General features: G+C 37.2%; 1 protein-coding gene across 1 annotated transcript; it reads left to right on the top strand.

Annotated features, from left to right (window-relative positions):
* Positions 1-659: 659 nt before the first annotated feature.
* On the top strand, positions 660-23,052 carry LOC106051313 (b(0,+)-type amino acid transporter 1-like). Its single transcript, XM_056034386.1, has 12 exons — positions 660-878; positions 4,312-4,426; positions 6,412-6,513; positions 8,195-8,304; positions 9,785-9,914; positions 10,410-10,535; positions 13,296-13,395; positions 13,628-13,672; positions 19,311-19,434; positions 21,459-21,562; positions 22,029-22,125; positions 22,894-23,052. Exons 1-12 carry the CDS (start codon positions 864-866, stop codon positions 23,050-23,052), a joined length of 1,227 nt encoding a protein of 408 aa, XP_055890361.1. The 5' UTR covers positions 660-863.
* Positions 23,053-23,716: the final 664 nt, after the last annotated feature.

A 23,716-nucleotide genomic window follows, 5' to 3' on the forward strand; every position in this document is an offset into this window, starting at 1 on the left:
GGGGTGAGTCTGACACCCCGCCAGATAGAACAGTGTACACTGTTCTCATACAGGCCGGTGAGAGGGAGCTCTTGTTCACTTTTGCTGGCTTAGAGTTCCAAGAGCCGAAGGCTCAACTCTACCTGACAGTTTCAAGAAGAAAGAAGATCATTCCGCATTTTCCAAATAAAATCCGATTGAACCTCGATGTTTATTCAGTCTACGACTATACGATGTCAACGAATAGGATTGGTTGCTTCCGCCTATGTGTTTTTATAAATGCCAAGGTGAACTGTTAAACGATGATAGCCCTCTTAGAATCGGCAGGTCATTAGATGCTGTCTTTACCGAAACTGAACGGTATTGTGACAATTGTTCTTTAATGGTAATTGGTATCATAAAGGGAAAATTTTGAGTAACAAGTCCTAGTTTACGAGAACTGATTTGGTTTTCGAAGTTGGTGACAATAAAATCTCCGATCCCCTAAGGCCGCTACTGCGGGTAGGATATGGGTCGCTGGTCGTGGTTTGAGAGTCAATGACTTATAGCATTAGGTGGCATGTGAGTCATTTACTAAAGATTTCAGCTATCAACAGATTTTATCGCCAGACTGTTGTTGATCATAAGTGTTGTTTTTTTTCTAATTTGTTTTATAAACCTTTTTGTTTTCGTAATGTAAAATCAATTAACAGATACATTGAGGCTAAAGTCTAACACAAAGACTTGGGTACTAGATTAGTTCATGATCTACCGCTCTTTAATCATATGTTTTTCATTTTGTATTTCAAACTTAATGAATGCCTGACAACGTGTACACTAAGAGGTTTATACTGCACATGTAGTTTGTAAATTTTTGTTTTTTAAAGATTCAAACTTGGTGGAGAATGCCTCAAGACAAGGTAACAACCAAATCTATGTTTAGTCCATTGATTGCTAAGCGTGATCGTATGGTATGCGCTCTGTACTGTTATTTCGATGTTCCTCGGTTCCAACCATGGCTTGCCCCATGTCATCGCCCGTTGTACAACGGAAGCTTTGGGGCTGGGATGCAATAGTCTTCAGATTTGAAGGAACATCTAAAAAAAAAATTCTGTATAGATGAACGTAGATCAAATTTTCCCCAATATGTACGAACATCCATGTTTTTGATTTTGTTTTTTATGGTAATTGAGGAACTAGATACTTTTTGAAAAAAAAAGACTATTTGACCTGTGTATACGAGAAATGTGTTATACTAAAAAAAAATTTTTTTATCGTAATCCGGAAACCTTGACTAAATTTAACCTAAGATGTCAGCTCCAAATCGAGGCTAAGTCAATGGAAACGTCTGCTAACTCTGTAGATATTCGTGGTTTTTTTTTCCGGATGTTCTTTGAGAGATGACAACTATTACGTTCTAGTGAATCTAGTCCAAACACATAACGACACGGGATGTTAGCGATCAGGGTTTCGACTTGGGACCATGACGACGACACTCCGATGCGCGTACAGCACGACCAGTCAGCCATCTTGTTTGTAAACAATGCAGCTAAAACCAGACGATGGTTAGCAGAAGACTTAAGCTTTCATTTTTACCTTTCCGACCTTAGAATACACAAATAAGTTTTCTTTCGAGTGACCCAACTGTCTTGAAGTGTTCTGATAATATGCGACACTGAGTGTAAAGATAACATAAGACAATAAAACGAACTCTAGATAATTTAATGTTGTGCTAACACCTGGACCACGATAACTGCATAAGTTCACTGTGGTATTGAATATCAACCTAGATGTTGACACTACTTTCTAGTACTTGATCGTGGGGCTGGGGGGGGGGGTGAGGAAATTTACTAACCATATGACCTAAAATACATTTTATTTTACTTTTTTTTATATAAGATAATTAAATTATGTGAACAATGCCTGAAGTGAGTGTACTATATCCAATGCATTACAAAAAATTTAGCCAAGTTATAAATGTAATTGATATTATGATACATTCCAAACATTGTTCAGATCATTGCACTACAATTTGTATTTATTTTTTAGAAACTCGTAGAAAGTCAGACTATGTTTTAAAAGATCATCTTTTATAAAAAATCAATCAACAAAAATATATGTATAATATATATATAACAGCTTTTTAAGTGAGGTGCGGTGGCCGAGCGGCAAAGCGCTTGGCTTCCTAAACGGTGGTCCGGGTTCGAATCCTCGTGAAGACTTGGATTTTCAACTTTGGGAGCCCACCCATCTCTAATTGGTACGTGACATCGATTGGGGGAAAATAAAGTCGGTTGGTCGTTGTATTTCCCACATGACACCCTCGTTAAACCGTAGGCCACAGAAACAGATGACCTTAACATCATCTGCCCTATAGATCGCAAGGTCTGAAAGGGCAACTTTTTTATACAGGTAAGTGGAGGTTAAATAAATTAGATAAATTTTGAATCTGTTCTGGGATGGGATGGTAGAAAACTAACAAAAACGGAAAAATTGGAGTCAATTGTCTGTTATGCTTCTTTTCGACAAAATGACTGTGACTTTAGACCTTTGGTTTGCGATACAGAGTGCATAATACTAGACCCGGTCACCCTGACATCTCGCCACGCCACTTAGTTTCGGCTAGGTCTAAACGTAGCATTAACGTACAAAAAGTTTTTAATTCTGCCAATCATAATGCATGTGTAAAAAACAAAGTATCTAGTTTATATAACATAGTGGCTGAGAATGTGTTTTTCTAAAGCAATGGTTCCCAAAACTTTTTTATGTCTCGGAGACCCATTGTCATGTTTTCTGGTTTTCGGTAGACCCCTGCTTAGCTAATATTGCATTTTTGCAAATTCATCAACTCCATTTTTTAAAACTAATTTCTAACAGCAGTTAGTCAAAAGAGTGAAAAAAGTAATTCAAAGCTACATTATAAATTATAGAGATTTCTCTTTTCTATTCATAAAATTCAAATTTAAACCAATTAAAACACACACTTGAAATGGTTTTTAACAGGTTCATGCTCCGTTCCTACAGATCGTATGTTTCATATAGGAATTAGTTTTTCTGTGAAGTTGTCCTTCAAACATTAAATATTAATTAATCAGCTTGCCTTTTGTATTATTGTCAAAGTTCTCGCAAAGAGTTTATCGTGTATTTCTTCATCTTTCACGTCTGGTTCTAGATTGGATCCGCGAAAATCTTTTCACTAAAAAGAGAACAGGCGAAGGCGAGTAACTGGCTCCTAAACCGGTTAAGCTTCGGGCTGGAGAGATTCATTATCATTGACTTGCAACCCACCTAACAGTGGGAAAACTGAACTTAAACCTCTGCTGCCTTGCAACTATACCCAAACATGGGAAAGTTTCGTGGGTCGGTCCTGAGGAAATTAAGGAGCATGCGACTTTTAGGTAGTTTGCAGCACACAGCGCTACACCCTGTCAGAGCCTGTGACGCCGCTGATCAAAAACTGTATATGTCGTTTGCGAAGAATTACATAAGAAGATTTTAATGGTATAACTCATACCACCGATGTGAAATTATTTTCATAACATCAGATGTAGGTTTGCGTAAAAAAAAAAGTTTTTAAAACTACTTTAACAGCTGGTAAAATCAGGGAGGAATGAAGAAAGACGGTCGACGAGTCTTGCTTGGTGCCCCAACGGTCCAACAGACTAAGGGATAGGTAAAAGTAAAAAAATAAATAATTTACCAATATTGTTTTCCGTATTTGGCTATAAATAAAGGGATCTTGTAAGACGCTCACAAACCACAATCTTTTCTAAATGATGTTGAAGAGAGAATTTCTTGGTCTGTTCTGAACTTTATCTTGGAGTGTTCGAAAGTTTTTTTAATCTTTTTATCAGAGTGGCATCGTCTGAAATGATCCTCCAGCGTAATTTGTTTTATATCGTCATATAAAGGCACATAGCAACCGCTTGTTTGACAGGAAAGGAATGAATCCCAATTTTAATTAATAAGACGCTGTAAAATCTATATTTCTTTTTGTTAAACATTTGTTACACGTAGAAACGTGAAGCTATTTAAAGAAGTATTGAAATTAAATAAAACAATTTTTCATTTGAAAAGCGGGGTAAATGTTTAAAAATTAACTAAGATACAAATCATATATTAGTGCAGGAAATAATTACATGAATGGGATGTGAACATTTAAATCGCAATCTGTTTAAATGAAGCCTTTATCGTAGACTGTCTTAGACATCTCATAGAACCCCAATTGTTTTTTTTTTCACTTTCGTAGACCCCTTGGAAGTCTTCGTAGACCCCTGGGGGTCTATATAGACCACTTCGGGAATCACTGTTCTGAAGTTAATCTTGTCTGGGTTTAACATTACATTTCAAAAGCTCACCAACAGTACAAGTCCACCCGAGGAAGCCCATATTGACCAAGAGAAAGTTGTGCTGAAGAAAGAGCTAGGTTTTGTTGGTGCTACCTCCATTGTTGTGGGGACTATTGTTGGTAAGTTAGTTTTCTTCAGAAGACAATAAGTTTCTGTGCAATGAGAACACAATGAAATTAGTTCGTCTCTAGAATAAAAAGGAGATGTGAGTTTGTGAGTAAGTCGATCATATTTTAATGCAAGTGTTTGGCATATGTTATAAAACGATCTATTATTTTTACATAATTACACCCAGCACATACAAATTTGAACTGACATTATATTCTTAATATATTCTTAATAGATTTTCTGTCCATTGCTAATGAATAGTTTTAAAAATAGACATAAAAATCACAGTCAATACTTTTCATTGATACAATATTGAGCAATTATTTACTCTACCAGTTTTTTTTTAAACATATGCTAGTTCTCTACGGACGGCAACTCTTTAAGTCTGCTCATTCTTTTTCCTTGTTAATTTCAGTAATTCAAACAAAAAATTAACTTCATTCTAATAGTGAGCAATATGAGTTTTGGATTGTGATCAAATAAATACTACACATACATGTCATTCATCAATCTATCAAAGCATTATTGTGAATTAGATCCCAGCCCACTGAAAATGACTATTTTGTTCTATAATCCCTTAGTCCTCAAAAGATCCATTTACGTTAGGCTGTTAGAATCTTTCCAGTTTCCACCATTATTACTCAAACAGAAAGGTATTTGAAACCAAAAATATCATGCTAAGATATCCTATAGATGCCGGGAAGGCTTCCAAAATGTTGAGTAACAAATCCTAGTTAATGAGAACTGATGTGGATTGTGAAGCTGAAAGTGACAAAGAAATCTACGATCGCGGGGCCCCCCTCAGGCGCGGTAAATAGGTCGGTTGTTCCACTTGCCACCCCCTAGTGCCGCTACTGCACCATATCACGTGGGTCAAGGATGTAAATTCAGGTTAATAAAATATGAACCAGCCGTTTCCTTATCACACGACCTTGAAAAGAAGTGGAGGTGAATTTGGAAGAAATTATTTCGAAAGTATTGACGTCTGGATATTTCAAACAAAGGAAACATTTACGAAATGAGATCACATGTTGGAATAGAATTCCAGGTAGGAATAGGATCCTAGGTGATGACAGGATGGGGTTGGATCTCTGGTTGACAAGGAGTACCTTGTTCGAATGAGATCGGATGTTGTAATCTGATTATAAGTTTGAGTTATGTCTGCCTAATGATTTCAATGTCACTCGTATTATTGTGTACAGTGATTGAAGTACATTTTTTTTACAAAGCTTATGTTTATATAAACTCACTCTGTCTGTCTGGTAAAAAGTTTGTAAACGATATTTCTCAAACTCGGATCAAGCTGAAATTTTTCACAGTTATCTCTTACCTCGCAACACAAGAATCAATACACAAAATTTAACCTATTTGTTAATTAACTATTTGTGAATAATTATTTTGTTTGGTTATTTCGAACAAGGGAAAGAACTGAAGTTGTAATATAAGCAGAATTAGTCCCCTTTATTAGTCGCCGCTCTAAATTAAAACAAACAATGCATAGCTATACAATAGATACCAGTACCTCACTAGCAGGTGGTTAACACGTCGGCACGAGGAGGTGTGATCCACATGTTCCCCTCTTTTTTCTGTGTTTTCTAAATGCTTTTAAAAACCAATTTTGGTAAAAATCCACCCAGATATTCTTTTCTTTTACCTGGCCCCGTTCCCCGTTCCGTTCCGTTGAGCTCCCAACAAGTGAGAAGGGATTATAGCGTATTGAGAAAGTACAAAGTAGCGCTAATCAAAAACAATTGGTAAAATATTGATCGCACACATTTATTGTTGTTGGTCTAGATCTATTACAAATTTAATTACATAACCGATCCAAACTAATCGATATTGTTTTATAAGCTTTGTTTTTTAAAAGTATATTTACGTTTTTCTTGTCTAAAAAATATAAATAATTTAAGCTACATTTGTTCGTATTTTTTAAATTATTTTTTAATATATTTTTTTCGTGTGGGCATTTTAAAAAATGGACTTTTATTATATCAAGGTTCAGGAATATTTGTCTCGCCAAAAGGTGTCCTAGAAAATACAGGGTCTGTTGGATTATGTCTCGTTGTGTGGGCAGTGGCTGGAGTCGTCTCCCTTGGAAGTAAGTATCATGTCAAACCATGTGGAACAGTTGGAAGCGTTGTCTAGAGGCTAATTGCGCTTGAACTTGGCTACCTAGAAGTGGTCTCGAGGTTCGACACCCGACTCGAGAAGAGTTGCGTTTGCTGAGCGCCTAAAGGCAGCACGGAAAACCAACTCCTAGATACCTCCTTCCCCCCCCCCCATGAAAGTAGCGCTATATAAAAGCTATAATAATAAAGTGATTGCCCCTGACATTATTTAAAGTCCGTCTGTATATAGGATGTGCCCTTATCAGTTTGTAGCGCCATAGATATTATAGCACTGAATTATGAAGTAGGACATTGAAATGTTGGCTTATGATGCTGACAGTATGATAGTTTTTGCAGACTTGTAGGTTTCTTGACTTTGCAAAGAGATGTGCTGATTTCTATGATAAACTAAACAATCTCAAGGACGCTAAACTCAACTTTTAAGTTGCCAACTAAATTAAACTTACGAAACAAAGAGCTTTTAGCAGTACTAAAAAGTGTTCTCATGATCTCCCATTTAAAACCTACCATGCCAACACTTCCCATATTCTGCACACCGGATACACTTGCTACTTATTGTTTTCTCCATGCCTAAAATTCTCCAACAGCACCAAGGCTCCTAGATGAAGACCTATCTATTTATATCAGTTCAACCCGCCAGACTACCGAGCTAGATTTGCTATTGCTATTGACAGAGTTATGTAGAAATTAAACGGATTTATTTCTGCAATGGGCTTGCATGTAGCGGGCCTGTTTGTTGTCAAATGTTTTACATGTTTCGGATGTTCCTTCAGAGTTGAAGATAGTTTACTTCCTAGTTCAAACCTCCCACAGGACGACGGGGGATGGGAGCGGGCAGGGTTTGAACCCTCGACCGTCGATAAATCCGAACGACAGTCCAGCGCGCAAACCGCACGACCAGGCAGCTCCACTCCACCAGTTGACGTAATGTACGTCCACGTCGACATTGAATGTTTTGCCGTCCTGACGTAAGAAAGACGGATAGAATCTAGACGTGCTTGGCGAAGACGTATTGAAATATTATCTTCACTAAAACGTATACAACCGAAGTAGACGTTGTCAGGGGTCACTTTATGTTTGTCTGGTTCCAGTGGCTCGATAGGGGGTTTCTTGGCTCGATAGGGGGTTTCTTGGTTCGATAGGGGGTTTCCTGGCTCGATAGGGGGTTTCTTGGCTCGATAGGGGGTTTCCTGGCTCGATAGGGGGTTTCCTGGCTTGATAATGGTTATATAATTAGAAACAATTACTACTAGATATAGTTAACTCCAACTCCAGAATTCCAAAAATATGACAATGATACTTTAATACTTAATAATCCAATAGAGCACAAATAATGGAACATAAACCTCAATGTATATTTAATACACACAACACCAGTCCAGGAACATAATACAGTATGAAATATTCTACTAAAAAAATGAACTAATGTCATGTAACTTAATATTTTAATTTGTAAATGATACATATTTTACTTGATTAATACTGAAATATAAATGTTATAAACTATAATACAAATACAACCGATATTTTTTGGTCTTTGAAAAAAAAAGAGCCCTTCGCATCCCCTCCTCCCTTTGTCAGCATAACGCGCCTTCCTTAAGAGAGGCGGGTAGACTGCTCCCTAAATTTATTCTTTTTTTTTTTAATCAGGTGCTTTGTGTTACGCTGAGCTGGGTGCCATGATCCCGTTGTCTGGTGGAATCTACACTTATCTCAGACTTGGACTCGGAAACATTGCAGGCTTCATCTGTGTCATTGAGGTAACAGGAACATTAGACGTTTTCAAGAGTCTGTGTCATTGAGGTAACAGGAACATTAGCCGTTTCAAGAGTCTGTGTCATTAAGGTAACAGAAACATTAGCCGTTTTCAAGAGTCTGTGTCATTGAGGTAACAGGAACATTAGCCGTTTTCAAGAGTCTGTGTCATAGAGGTAACAGGAACATTAGCCGTTTTCAAGAGTCTGTGTCATTGAGGTAACAGGAACATTAGCCGTTTTCAAGAGTCTGTGTTATTGAGGTAACAGGAACATTAGCCGTTTTCAAGAGTCTGTGTTATTGAGGTAACAGGAACATTAGCCGTTTTCAAGAGTCTGTGTTAATGAGCATTCCCAATAAGATCAAGGTTCTCAATTGCAATCATAGATGAATACAATCTCATTTCCACAAGCTCCGTGGCGCACAAACGTCCCTTTGAAAAGCCAATGACATTGAAAATGATAGCTCTTGACTCGGTGTGATTACTGTCTGCAACAGTGTCTTTGTCCGTCGTTTTTCCACCTTGATGTCAACAATTCTTCTTGTTCCATAACCAGAAAGACCAACACATCTTAAAGCCAAGTGATTATTCTACACTGAGATTTAGCGAAACTATACACACTATTAGTAAAATACATTTAGAGACAGAAGATTAGTACAAGTATAGCAATTATAATACATAAAACATTGAATTATAATTTACATATACAAAAACAAAACCCTAATGAAATACTATGAAAGAAACAAAGATAAAGGTGCATTTCTAATTCTGTATGTTAGGTTGAATTCTGAAAGTTCTCTTTATTTCTTAACGAGTTTAGACTATGGAATGTGTTGCCTGAATCAGCCAGGAAAGCCAACGACTTGGCCAAATTTAAGTCTCTAATGAACATGCACTATATAGCGCACGAATACACGTAGGACGTACTTATCTTCTTTTGAAGTAACGTCTGTGATTTATAAGATAAGAATTTAAACTTCATCATCGTCCATAGTGTGCTTGTAATGCAGGATTGTAATGCGGGATTGTAATGCGGGATTGTAATGCAGAATTGTAATGCAGGATTGTAATGCAAGATTGTAATGCAGGATTGTAATGCAAGATTGTAATGCGGGATTGTAGTGCAGGATTGTAATGCAGGATTGTAATGCAAGATTGTAATGCAGGATTGTAATGCAGGATTGTAATGCGGGATTGTAATGCAGGATTGTAATGCAGGATTGTAATGCAGGATTGTAATGCAGGATTGTAATGCAAGATTGTAATGCAGGATTGTAATGTACTTCTATTAACGAATGCAAATCGTTACAATTATTCTTGAAAGGAGGGTTCTGTTAATACTTTGTTTGACTGGCTTCTAAGAGACCCTCTGTGGTGAAGACATTAAAAACTCAAGATAAAAATTTCACGATGTCACTGATTGAAAAGACATGAAAGAGAATGTACAGCAGAAAGTAAACGAAGATGTGTTCCTTTTTTTACAGAGATTTTTTGTGGCAGATTGTCTTGGCATTTTGATCATGCTGCTGACCTTCTCCAAGTACACAGTCTCTATACTACCCACATGTGGCTCACCACAACTACTGGAGAAGATGATCGCTGCTACAACTTTAGGTGATAACATCTTTAATTTCTTTTTTTTTAAAGTACAAATAACTGATAATGACATTAATTCAAAACATAGTTGCAGTTATGCTATTTTATTAGTTTGTTCTCAGTATAGCTGCATAATAATAAAGAAAAGCTTGACTCTAATATTCATCTCTATAATTGGAAAATTTTAACTATTTTAACTCTTTCTCTCCGTAATTATTTATTATTATCAAATTCTGTTTCCTACATAGATCACGCATAATAACAAGAATCGCCTAATTGTTCGTGAACTGTTATAATTTATAATGCTTTAATTTAATAATTTATACCAATGGTTAGCTCGGGGCCTACGATAGTGCGGGACCCACTGCGTCCGAATAGGTTGCAGTGGCCTAAGGCCGGCCCTGTACAGTGACCTGATGTTCTTAGTGATCTTATGTTAAACCTTCTCATAAGAGCTACAAAAAAAAAGTCAACAATTCTGTTTTTATAGTCAATATTTTGTTTCCTGTCCAGTGGGACTGACGCTGATCAACAGTTACAGCTCAAAACTCGCCACCAGAGTCTCAATCCTGACTACTTTTGGTAAAGTGGCTGCTCTCATTGTCATCTGTGTTGGGGGCGTGGTCTTCATTAGTAAAGGTATGTGCTCATCTGTTTTGTGGGCGAGGTGTCATAAGTAATTGTATATGATAATCTGCGTTGGAGGCGTGTTCTCCATTATGAAAGAAAGGTGTGTTTATCTAAGTTGGGAGCGTGGTCTTCATTGGTAAAGGTGTGATCCTCTGTGTTGGGAGCGTGGTCTTCATTGGTAAAGGTGTGATCATCTGTGTTGGAGGCGTGTTCTCCATTATTAAAGGTGTGATCCTCTGTGTTGGGAGCGTGGTCTTCATTGGTAAAGGTGTGATCATCTGTGTTGGGAGCGTGGTCTTCATTGGTAAAGGTGTGATCATCTGTGTTGGGAGCGTGGTCTTCATTGGTAAAGGTGTGATCATCTGTATTGGAGGCGTGTTCTCCATTATTAAAGGTGTGATCCTCTGTGTTGGGAGCGTGGTCTTCATTGGTAAAGGTGTGATCATCTGTGTTGGGAGCGTGGTCTTCATTGGTAAAGGTGTGATCATCTGTGTTGGGAGCGTGGTCTTCATTGGTAAAGGTGTGATCATCTGTGTTGGGAGCGTGGTCTTCATTGGTAAAGGTGTGATCATCTGTATTGGAGGCGTGTTCTCCATTATTAAAGGTGTGATCCTCTGTGTTGGGAGCGTGGTCTTCATTGGTAAAGGTGTGATCATCTGTGTTGGGAGCGTGGTCTTCATTGGTAAAGGTGTGATCATCTGTGTTGGGAGCGTGGTCTTCATTGGTAAAGGTGTGATCATCTGTGTTGGGAGCGTGGTCTTCATTGGTAAAGGTGTGATCATCTGTGTTGGGAGCGTGGTCTTCATTGGTAAAGGTGTGATCATCAGTGTTGGGAGCGTGGTCTTCATTGGTAAAGGTGTGATCATCTGTATTGGAGGCGTGTTCTCCATTATTAAAGGTGTGATCATCTGTGTTGGAGGCGTGTTCTCCATTATTAAAGGTGTGATACTCTGTGTTGGGAGCGTGGTCTTCATTGGTAAAGGTGTGATCATCTGTATTGGAGGCGTGTTCTCCATTATTAAAGGTGTGATCATCTGTGTTGGAGGCGTGTTCTCCATTATTAAAGGTGTGATACTCTGTGTTGGGAGCGTGGTCTTCATTGGTAAAGGTGTGATCATCTGTGTTGGGAGCGTGGTCTTCATTGGTAAAGGTGTGATCATCTGTGTTGGAGGCGTGTTCTCCATTATTAAAGGTGTGATCCTCTGTGTTGGGAGCGTGGTCTTCATTGGTAAAGGTGTGATCATCTGTGTTGGGAGCGTGGTCTTCATTGGTAAAGGTGTGATCATCTGTGTTGGGAGCGTGGTCTTCATTGGTAAAGGTGTGATCATCTGTATTGGAGGCGTGTTCTCCATTATTAAAGGTGTGATCCTCTGTGTTGGGAGCGTGGTCTTCATTGGTAAAGGTGTGATCATCTGTGTTGGGAGCGTGGTCTTCATTGGTAAAGGTGTGATCATCTGTGTTGGGAGCGTGGTCTTCATTGGTAAAGGTGTGATCATCTGTGTTGGGAGCGTGGTCTTCATTGGTAAAGGTGTGATCATCTGTGTTGGGAGCGTGGTCTTTATAGGTAAAGGTGTGATCATCTGTGTTGGGAGCGTGGTCTTCATTGGTAAAGGTGTGATCATCTGTGTTGGGAGCGTGGTCTTCATTGGTAAAGGTGTGATCATCTGTGTTGGGAGCGTGGTCTTCATTGGTAAAGGTGTGATCCTCTGTGTTGGGAGCGTGGTCTTCATTAGTTAAGGTGTGATCCTCTGTGTTGGGAGCGTGGTGTTCATTAGTAAAGGTGTGATCATCTGTGTTGGGGTTATGTGTTCATTCACTAATGTTTCAAGCGTTTTCCTTTAACAAACTAACTTTTAAATCTTGCAAAAACCAAATGGGTTATTGTTCTTTATATGGACGTTCCCTGTGGATGCTTAGACGTCAGAAACAATATATGACTATTATATCTTCATGTTATTAGCCTGGTCATGGCCACATTTTTATATGTTTGCGAGTCGTGGACGTTGAATGCAGAGCTTGAGAGGAAGATCCTAGCAATGGAATTGAGATGCTACAGAAGGATCCTAGGCATCATATTCAAAGACCGCATCACAATCCAAGAAATCAGAGACAGGGTTACTGTAGCGATCGGAGCCCATGACTACCTGCTAACTATTGTAAAAAGACGAAAGCTTAAAACCTATGGCCACATTACAAAATCTACGGGGCTCGCAAAGACCTTCCTTCAGGGAACAGTGCCAGGAAAAGAAGAAGAGGCAGACAGAAAAAGCGATGGGAGGACAACATTAAAGAATGGACAGGCCTGCCATTGAGAGAGGTTCTAAACAAGGCAAAAAAAAAAAGGGAGGAATGGAGAAAGACGGTCGACAAGTCTTGCCTGGTGCTCCAACGGTCCAACAGACTAAGGGATAGGTAAAGGTAAAAGGTTATTAGCAAGCCCATTGATATCATAGAAAGTCTCCACTGTAGCATCTGCCTCTTTCATTCTTTTCTTACGCTTTGAAATAAAACAAAACCTGAATAAAGATTTACTAAGATAAAATAAGATAATATAAATTTTGGAAATTCAGTTTGACTACAATTGACCCCCTCAGCGTAACTACTGTAACAATAACAATATAGACGCGAATACGAACAACATTCACACACGAAACAGATACACACTCAACACTCATACTTAATGGAACCAATGAAATAATTGAAAGCCATGTTTCATTGACTTGTGCTTCTATAAGTTTGAATACATTTCATTGTGATCCAATCTTTTAGGCGTTACCACAGAGCTTCCCAGTGGCTTCAGTGGAACAAAGAGTGACCCAGCATCAATAGCTTTGGCTTTCTACAGTGCCTTGTTTGCATACGATGGAGCGTGAGTTCAAATCTAAAAGTTTTGTCTGTGGCCAAAATAATCTAAGAAACTATTTTTATATCAGATGGCATGCCAAAATAATCTAAGAAACTATTTTTCCATCAGATGGCATGCCAAAATAATCTAAGAAACTATTTTTCCATCAGATGGCATGCCAAAATAATCTAGGAAACACATTTTTTTTATCCGATGTCATGATATCTGTATAACGAATCGTGCATGTTGTTTTTAGATCTCACCTGAACAGTCTAATAGAGGAGGTCAAGTCTCCTGTCAAGTAAGTAATACTAAATGATCAATAATATCCAGTAACGTTTATAGTATACATTGTTTCATACTTGTTTTTACAAAGATTATATCAACTCTGTCTGTTTGGTAACAATTTTGTAAACGTTATTTCTCCCACACCCAATCTCAGATCAAGCTGAAATTCTGCACAATTATTTTTTTTTTACCTGACAAAACAAGAATCAATAAAACAACTAGTTAATTAACTATTGGTAATTAATTATTTTGTTTGGTATCTCGAACAAGGGAAAGAAATTGTATTTAACTACAGTGGTGGTATAAACTGAATTAAATCCCTTTATAGATCATCGTCTGAGTCCTAGTGAACACAAACCTGAAAAATAGGACAAGACTATAGACTATAGATAACTATACACTCTTCCAAGTTCAGAGGCTAGCAGAGTGGTCACTGTATTGGCTGGAGAAGCCTGAGAAGGCTTGAGCCATGAGTTCAAATTCAGGTCGTTCCTTTGTTTTTTTATTTGTAAAAATGCTTCATTATTGTTAGTCTAGATCCATTACAAATTCGATTAAATTACTGATCCAAACTAATTGATACAAGTACGCTTAATATAAGCTTTGTTTTTTAAAATTATTTTCAAAATATTCTATAGTTTTTGCGCTGTGATCTAAGTTCAAGTCTAATTAAAAAGTGATCTACTGTGTTGGACGTGGACCGATGCGTTAGCTTACACTCACACTTATAAGCTTAATATTACACTAAGGCACTGGCGGATCCAGGGGGGGGGCGGTAGGGGCGATCGCCCCCCCCCCCCGCCCACTCGGGGGGGGCGGACGAATTTTAGTATAGAATTCACACAATGTGTATACGAATTCATTACTTATGTTAATAATATATACTAATTATTTATATTTGAACCTATTTTTAGATTATTTCGCCCCCCCCTAGTATGTTGGCCGACTTGGTGGGGTCGGGAGGGGGCGATGGTATCAATCCCATCCCCCCCCCCCCCATAAACTTTGGAGTGGGGAGGGCGGTCCAATTTCTTTGTAGAAATCACAGCTTGCTAACAGAATCAATTAAATATCTATGTCAGTGGTCTTCAACCTTTTTTGGCCTACCGCCCCCTTTTCGAATGTTTTCTTTAAAAAAATCCGCCACCGCCCCCCCCCCCCTCTCTAAGAAAAACAGTTATGAAGAAGCGTGAGAAAGCCAATTTGAACAAAATATCATCTATCTATTAATTTTTTATGCTGTCAATAACACTTATCCCGCTTGGAAGACGACCGCATGCCAAAGGAGATTGTTGTGAACTCCTTGGCCTATGACTGACGAGCTTTAAGAAGAACTGAGTTACAGAGGTGCCCCCCTCCACCGTGAGCGCTATAAAGATTTATTCAGGCGCCATTTCGCTCTCACTGGCATAGAGGAAAGTACCTGGCAGCATTCTCTGGCAGCAGATAGCCTCTGAGAGAAACAGTTCGAGAGCTCTTACAAAAACTGCGGGACAAACATTTGATACAACGGCTTTGTCTGCATAAAATTCGGGAAAATATGTAGGTCGCAGTTTGGTTTGCGTAGTTATGTGAAACACTGGACTCAGCCGTAATCTTCGGAATGAAAGGCAAAAACAGCCAAAATTATCATTATGCAAAAATTATGTCAAATAATTTGCAGTGATTACACACAAAAATTAATTGTAAAGACTTTCTTTCAAATCCTAAGAATATTTGGGCCTACTGTTTTTAGGTTTAATTGTCAATTTAGTTTTATTTTTTAATATAAATATTACTATTACTGAATTCACTACAAATGAAATTAAGCTAATGGTAACCTTCTGCCTCCTTCAGTCTGACAATATTAGAAATTTCAAGCTTTAAGTTAGCCAAGGCAAGACGAAGGTCTCCTCTATTGGCTACATCCAGTCTATTTCTTTGCTTATTCCTTAAATTTGTTTCGCACTAAATCTAAGTTAACCATGTATGTTTACTGAAAAGCTAAAACATAATTCCAATTTCGACCACAGTTTTGGAATTTTACTGAAACATTTCAATGCAGCCACATCTCTGTTGTGCCTCCAGGGGCGTAGCTAGAAATTTCCATCGTTTGGGGGCCAGGGGGCTTGACAACTCTGGGGGCCGCTGCATTTTGCGTAATATTTAATTTAATTAATTAAAAAAGCACTAATTTGGGGGAGTCTCAATTTCCCCCCTCCCCCCACCCTATATACGCCACTGTGTGCCTCCTATGTTTAGATTCTTTTTACTGAAGACATAGTTTTGTAAATCTATTTTTTCATGCAACTCACTTTGAACGTAGGTAACAGATGTTTAATAATTGTCATATATATATATTTGTTTAATTTTAGAAGCGAATCTTAATTTCTTCATAGAATTGTTATGTAAATGGAATAGATATAGGTGTCCTTGGGCACCAATTTATTTGTCAATAAACAAGTGATGTGAGATTGTAAAACTCTTTAAAATAGATTTAATATCTCGATAAAAGAGAAAATGATATCAATAAAAGTCAATCTCTTTCCTAGCAGTCGGAAGTTAGTTTCATTCATTTGTGTTAGATGCCTACCATGTAAAACAATTTTTACAACTAGAGTCTTACACCTTTTTCATCATTTGTTTCATAAAACTGTTGAAAGATGTGCTTATTTTCGGCATGGGTTTGTATTTTATTTACAGTTTTATGATTAGATTCAAATAGAAATGAAATTGCGGGCTAAACTTTTATTGTGTATCATAACTCACAACGTGAATAGTGAATAGTGAATAGATTTCTTCTATAATACATATGAAGTAATTGTAGCGTCCAACCACTGATGGTTTCCTATATGTCCTCATAAGCTACATAACTAGACAATTTTGAAAAATATTTCATCTCTAACAGTAAAAAAGTCTTTTTGTGTTACATATGTTTTAAAATAAATTTAGTTTTAATCAATTTTTCAACAATATCACAAGTATTTTAAAAAAGCTATGCATTTTTCTAATAAGCCATTAAAACATATCCTGCTTTGAAGTTTTTTTTTGTTTTTAATATTGTTTTAATTGTAGATTTTTATAATTGTTCATGAATATTCTTAAATTATTTTTGGATATCGCTATATGTTCGTGAAGCCGATTTGGTTTCATAACCTCATCTGAAAATGCCATCAAAGAAGAACTTACTTTTTTTCTAGTGGCAATTCACTAAATCTCAAGGAAATATTACAAGACATACCACCAGTGAGTTTTCGTAACAACATTTTATCAATGTTTTTTGTTTTTAAAAAGTTAAATTAAATGTTACCTTTAATGTTTTTTTCAATTAACATTTACATATCAATATATTAACATATGTAGATAAAATAAACTATAATCTAAAAGGCGTATTACCTAGTTCAAGGACAATAAATACTCTCCAATCATAGCAAAAGAGTAAGAATTTAAAAATAGAAAATGGGATTCCCGAACTCAATTTCTAACGCTGTTTCTGTTCTTAAATTAGAAGTAAGTTAACTATAATTTGTCTTGATTTAGTTTCCCAGCTTTAATGTTGAAGAATTTTTTAATTTGTTTTGTTTTAGAGCACCTTTAGTTTATTCTTTCCACCTTTATGTCCAGCGCCCCCTTACCGCCCCATTTTGTGCCCAGCGCCCCCCTACCGCCCCTTTGGCTCTCAGCGCCCCCCAAAATCTCGAAAACGCCCCCTAGGGGGCGATATCGCCCCCGTTGAAGACCACTGATCTATGTGATTAAAACTTGTTATTGATATTTTAACCGATCTTTGTATTATGTCGTTCCCTGTTTGCCAATTTATATCTACTGCCCTTCCCACCTAAACCTTTTGAGGGGGGCGGGGGCGGTCCTACTTTAATGGAGAAATCATAGTTTGTGAACAAAATTAGTTGAATTAATATATAGATTTATATTATGTCGCTCGCCTTCTTGTATCTTGGCCGTTTCGGTGAGGTTTGGGGAGGGGGAAATTGCATGTACTGCCCTCCCCACTCTAGCCCTCTGAGTGGGGGGGGCGGTCCTATTTTTATGGAGAATCATAGTTTGTGAACAAAATTAGTTGAATATCTATATAATATAAACTACGTATTGATATGTGAACTCATTGTATATTATGTCGTACCACACTCTAATCTCAAATTTTATCATTAGTAAAATTTAAATGAAAAAGGGTTGTACCAGGTGGGAGGGGCGATTCATGCAGTTAGGAAATTACAAAACAAAAACATCTGTCACTAATATAATTTATATATACTATAAATTAAATTCTTATATCGAGTCGCCACACCCCTATTCTTTAATGCCAAATGCAATCATTAGCAGAAATTATTAAAGGAGCGAGGATTAATCGTTTTCACTCTACCGCCCCTCCCATTTCCAGACAGAGTTTATGTAATTTCACATGAATTTATCATAACTATTTTAAGAAAGACTTTGCATTCAAAAAATTAGAATTCAAACGAAATTTTTCAGTATAAAAGTCACGATTGAGATGAGTTCTAAACCCAAATCACTTTTTCATAGTCGCCTTTTTCTAACCTTTACTCAATCTGATATTTTTCTAGTTAAATAAATTTGGGACTATAACTCACAATTTATACTTCGATTTTATTGAATATTATTTATCGAAGAATTTTTTTTCGGCGGAGATCCTCAAAGCCAAAATCTAAATATGTGGGGTATCTTATCTTTTCAAGGAACAAATCGGATTTTTTGCAATGTATTAAGGGCCTATAAATTCATATTAGAATATTTTTCAAGTACAACATTATTCAAAAGGTCCTTTTTTAATAGTATGAATAATGAGTTTTAGGTCAGGAGAATACGTTTCTTCTGTGAAGTATGCAAGAAAACTCTTTTGGCGGCGAGGCTTCGCCCCGAACTCCATTGATGAATAATGAGTTGTAGATGTCAGGAGAATACTTTTCTGCAGTGAAAAAAGCCATAACCCCCCCCCCTCTCCTCATGATGTTTCGAGATGGTAGCGATGAAGGCTCAAACTCGGGATAACCGTGGTTACAGTCCAAAGCGTATACCATAAGACCAGGTACCATAGAGGCCCGCAACCCTCTACAAGCTTCCCCAATAAATGCCAAGTACTCACTAAAGCTGAGTGACTCAGGGTGGAGCCTGGAACGTCGCAAAAGTATTTAAATCTTCATCTCCCCCCGACACTCCTTCAGCGATACACAGGACATTTAGTTTCGGGTTTCTATTTGTATAGTATAGTATAGAACGCCATGGGAGCTAATCAGTTATCTCCCTTTATTGTTTGAAAGTACCGGTGTGGAATTGTAAACGCTTTATAATGATATTTTAAAGAATATTGTGAAATGCCCGAACAAGATACCTCCAAAGTTTAGCATAAATTGCTACGTGGTCAAGAGGCTAAGTAAACCTGGCTTGGCTATGAAGGGGGCTCGTGGTACAACACAAATGAGATTGGACCACATAGTGCCATATAAAAGCTATAATAATAATAATAATAGGGCATGGAGTTAAAAAAGTTATTGGAATAAAACTGAAAAAGCTTTATTATCTAATTGCGGTGCAGTTATGCGAGTATAATATCCACACGTTCGTTTGATGACATCTAGCAAGTAGGACAAGGTAATAAAGAATGAATATAATGCTGTTTTCACCGTGTATTTCAGAACTGTTCCTAGGGCCATATTGTTTGGGACATTCTTGATCATTGTCATCTACATCATGACCAATGTGTCCTACTTGGCTGTCATGACAAGATCTGAGCTACTTGGCTCTAATGCTGTGGCATCTGTAAGTGCAGGCGACACAAAACGTTTATGTAACGTAGTGGTGGAGACAAACGTTATTATTTATCTATTTAAAGTTCTTTAATCAGTATTTTGTATAGTTATATCAATATCTTATACACAACACACAGGCACATAGGACAACAAAACAAAGTAACGAGGACTTCTGAGGTCGCAGTCGTCCTATTTGAAATGTTCCACAATATCTGCTTCACCGGAGGCAAAAGATTTATATTGTAGAGCAAATAAAGAGAAGTCCATTAATTTTTGTTTTCACAGAAATATTGGTTGCATTAACATACACAGGACAGGGGACACCAAACAGTGCGGTACAGACTTAGGAGGGAGCTGTCATTCCGACTGAATGTCTATAATCTCTACTTCGCCGGGGACAAGGGCTACTTAGTGACAATTGTCGACAGTTCCTTCCTTATCCTTTTTTGTTATAGTTCATGATCATTTACACTGTTTATACACCCGCCGCAGCTCATCAGTTATAAATTGGTCATCGCAAATAGAAGTGCGGTAGTGAGAACATTATAATTTTTTTTGTATGTTTATTACAAGGAAGCGAGAACAGATTTTTGAACACAAGTACAGTATTAAACTATTAAAGTAATATAGGCTACTGAATTTTTAAAACATTAATTAATAACTTGTTTCGAGTTTTGCATGAAAGTTTTTGTTTTAAATGTAGTACTTTAATTTGTACAAGAAAGAATATGTTATTTTCATTGAAAACCTGTAATGTTTTAAAAAAAACAACACTTCTGCCTTATCAATTTATTAATTTTGTTTAAGTTCGTTACAATATACGTATTAAATTAACGGCTATTTTGTAATTGGATTTTCCTAATTGTCTGCTTCATTATGTCAACTGACTGTAAGAAAAGCTATTTACGTATTTAATAAACCTCGTATTATTTAAACATTGCCAGATCTTTGTGAAGACAAATTGCCGCCCGAACGGCATGGGAGGATTTTTAAGTCCACAGGGCTGGAAAGCTGGTTTAAAGCTGTTTAGAACTTTAGATGGTCTTCGGGGAACTACGGTATAGTGTGGCCAGCACAACAGGCAACCAGCAGTCTTAACTTTCCCTATAGTGTGGCCAGCACAACAGGCGACCAACAGTCTTAACTTTCCCTATAGTGTGGCCAGCACAACAGGCAACCAGCAGTCTTAACTTTCCCTATAGTGTGGCCAGCACAACAGGCAACCAACAGTCTTAACTTTCCCTATAGTGTGGCCAGCACAACAGGCAACCAACAGTCTTAACTTTCCCTATAGTGTGGCCAGCACAACAGGCAACCAACAGTCTTAACTTTCCCTATAGTGTGGCCAGCACAACAGGCAACCAACAGTCTTAACTTTCCCTATAGTGTGGCCAGCACAACAGGCAACCAGCAGTCTTAACTTTCCCTATAGTGTGGCCAGCACAACAGGCAACCAGCAGTCTTAACTTTCCCTATAGTGTGGCCAGCACAACAGGCAACCAACAGTCTTAACTTTCCCTATAGTGTGGCCAGCACAACAGGCAACCAACAGTCTTAACTTTCCCTATAGTGTGGCCAGCACAACAGGCAACCAACAGTCTTAACTTTCCCTATAGTGTGGCCAGCACATAGGCAACCAACAGTCTTAACTTTCCCTATAGTGTGGCCAGCACAACAGGCAACCAACAGTCTTAACTTTCCCTATAGTGTGGCCAGCACAACAGGCAACCAACAGTCTTAACTTTCCCTAATCACTGAGAAATATCTTTTTTTATTAACCAAAAAGTTGGAACACGAGAGTATCATATATAAATATATATATATATATATATGTCATCATAATTGTAATTACAATTTCCATTATTTAATAAAAAAATTGTTGTAGACTTCCGAATTCCTGGACTACTTTGTTTATTTTTTTTTAAATGACATTATTCTATTTAATATATTTTTTAAATCTAAAACATTGACAGTGTCTTAAAAGACGTTGTGTGTGTGTTTTAATGTATTACAGTGTATATCTCAATTTCCCAGTTGTTTGCTGACAAAGTGTTAAGCAGTGCCTCCATCTTGATTCCACTGGCTGTTATGATATCAACACTAGGATCGTCTAACAACAGTATCTTGAGTAACAACAGGTATTGGCCTACAACTTGAGCAGTCATTCCCTGACAGACAAGAGTTAAACAGAAGACAAGAGAGACAAACAGAATGGAATAGCAAATAAAACGTTTCATAAATAAGAAGCAAATATTAGTTAATTATTTCGGAAAAAAAACATTTCGTCAACGCAGTTAAGTTTTTCATTGTCTTTACAAGGCGGAATTAGGTTAAAAGATAAAAAATAATCAATCTCCATTGCTATGATACACGCTTAGCCATACTCACCAGCACACACATATATACTATTACACACATTACGATATTTACAATATTGTAAAGTACTATTTTTTGTATTTGTTTTTTTGGTTGTACACAATAAATTTGAATGATTTTAACTGTTTCAACCCAGTTTAGCTTATTGGCTGGAAAAAAAATGCTAAAAAGGGAAACACTTTAAAAAAGAATCTTGATGACTAATACTGTAATACACTGTGTTTTCAGAATTATCTTCAGTGCTGCCAGGGACGGTAATTTACCCGACTTCCTTAGCTATGTACAAGTGTCCCAGCTCACTCCCTTCAGTGCCTTGTCTGCCACAGTAAGATTAGTTTGATTTTATTTAAATTTTTGAAAGTTATTTAAAATGTATATTCTTAAGCTTTCTATTACCTTTTTTCAATCAAGATTTTGGTGGTAAAATCTCAAATATGTATGTCGAAAATGTGGCTTAATTTGTAGATTGGGGGCTGCCACGATACATGTTCCTGTTTCGAGTCTGTGCGAACGTACCTTAGTCCATCCGACATCTGATTTTTTGGCGCCAAATAAGCATAGATGGTCATTGTGCTGGCTACAGGTCATCCTTGTAAAAAAAAACACAGAGTACAGAAATGATTCATTTAATTTACACCATAAACCCATAGTTCTTAACAAAAAATTTTTTTTTACTTGTTTTGGATGTTCATTCAGAGTTGAAGATAATGTAATTTTTAGGCCAAACCTCCCGCAGGATTACGTGAGTTGGCAGCGGGCGGGTGTGAACCCTGGAAAATCTAGACGACCGAACGACAGTCCGAGGCCCATACCGCACGACTAGGGATCTATCCAGTTTTAAACGAGATACGCTATTAGATTTACGTCCTAGCCTTAACATTCTGTATGCAGTACGCTAAGAAATTAAGTAGGTTTGAACTCGGGACTATCGTTATGATGGCTAGGCAATACACATATGTTCATGTTACCTCCGTTTCATATTATGAGATATTCATTTATCGTGTATAATTCAATCTTTAATTAGACAAAGATGACATATTGTTCATAAAGACAGGATAGCGTCTACGTCTCTAGACTGTATTGACTGTTACAGGCCATCTTGTCCTTGTTGTACCTGGTGCCCGCTGACCTGGGTCAGTTCATCAACTTCGGAGGTTTTCTTCAATCCCTGTTTGAAGCTGGAGTTTTCTTGTCCTTGATACTGCTTCGTTTAAGAACGAAGAAATATGCGGACCGGAAACTAAAGGTATAAGAGCTGGTGGTCAGAATTAATGCGCTTGGTAACCAAGCGTTGTTTACTGGGTTCAAAGGTTGAAATAATAAAGTAAAGTCAAGCAACAGAAAGCAGAAAGTTTTTTTTTGAGGGTTTTTTAAAGTTAGAGTTATTTTAAACTTCTTATTTATATTAACATTCAAATTCAATTATTGATACTGCTATTGATATATCCTAAATGTCTTTGTCTTTCTCGATTCGTGATGTTTCGGGGTCACAACTAGTAGGTCCTAATTAGTCCATGGTGCTTGACAAATTCAGCTGTTACTAGATGATAGTGAAATAATATAACCAATGATATAACTAGTTATTTGAAATCATTTCTTGCCTAATATAACACATGATATAGCTAGTTATTTGAAATCATTTCTTGCCTAATATAACCCATGATATAGCTAGTTATTTAAAATCATTTCTTGCCTAATATAACACATGATATAACTAGTTATTTGGAATCATTTCTTGCCTAATATAACACATGATATAGCTAGTTATTTGAAATCATTTCTTGCCTAATATAACCCATGATATAGCTAGTTATTTGAAATCCTTTCTTGCCTAATATAACCCATGATATAGCTAGTTATTTGAAATCATTTCTTGCCTAATATAACACGATATAGCTAGTTATTTGAAATCATTT

The sequence above is a fragment of the Biomphalaria glabrata genome, chromosome 7 (assembly GCF_947242115.1).
Source record: "Biomphalaria glabrata chromosome 7, xgBioGlab47.1, whole genome shotgun sequence".
Classification (NCBI taxonomy): Eukaryota; Metazoa; Mollusca; class Gastropoda; family Planorbidae; genus Biomphalaria; species Biomphalaria glabrata.

What these genes read in the sequence shown, in the direction of transcription:
- LOC106051313 (XM_056034386.1), top strand. An exon ending in CGTGGTCTTCATTAGTAAAG is followed by an intron (nt 10,536 to 13,295) that starts GTATGTGCTCAT and finishes CCAATCTTTTAG; the next exon opens with GCGTTACCACAGAGCTTCCC. An exon ending in TCAGTGCCTTGTCTGCCACA is followed by an intron (nt 22,126 to 22,893) that starts GTAAGATTAGTT and finishes TGACTGTTACAG; the next exon opens with GCCATCTTGTCCTTGTTGTA.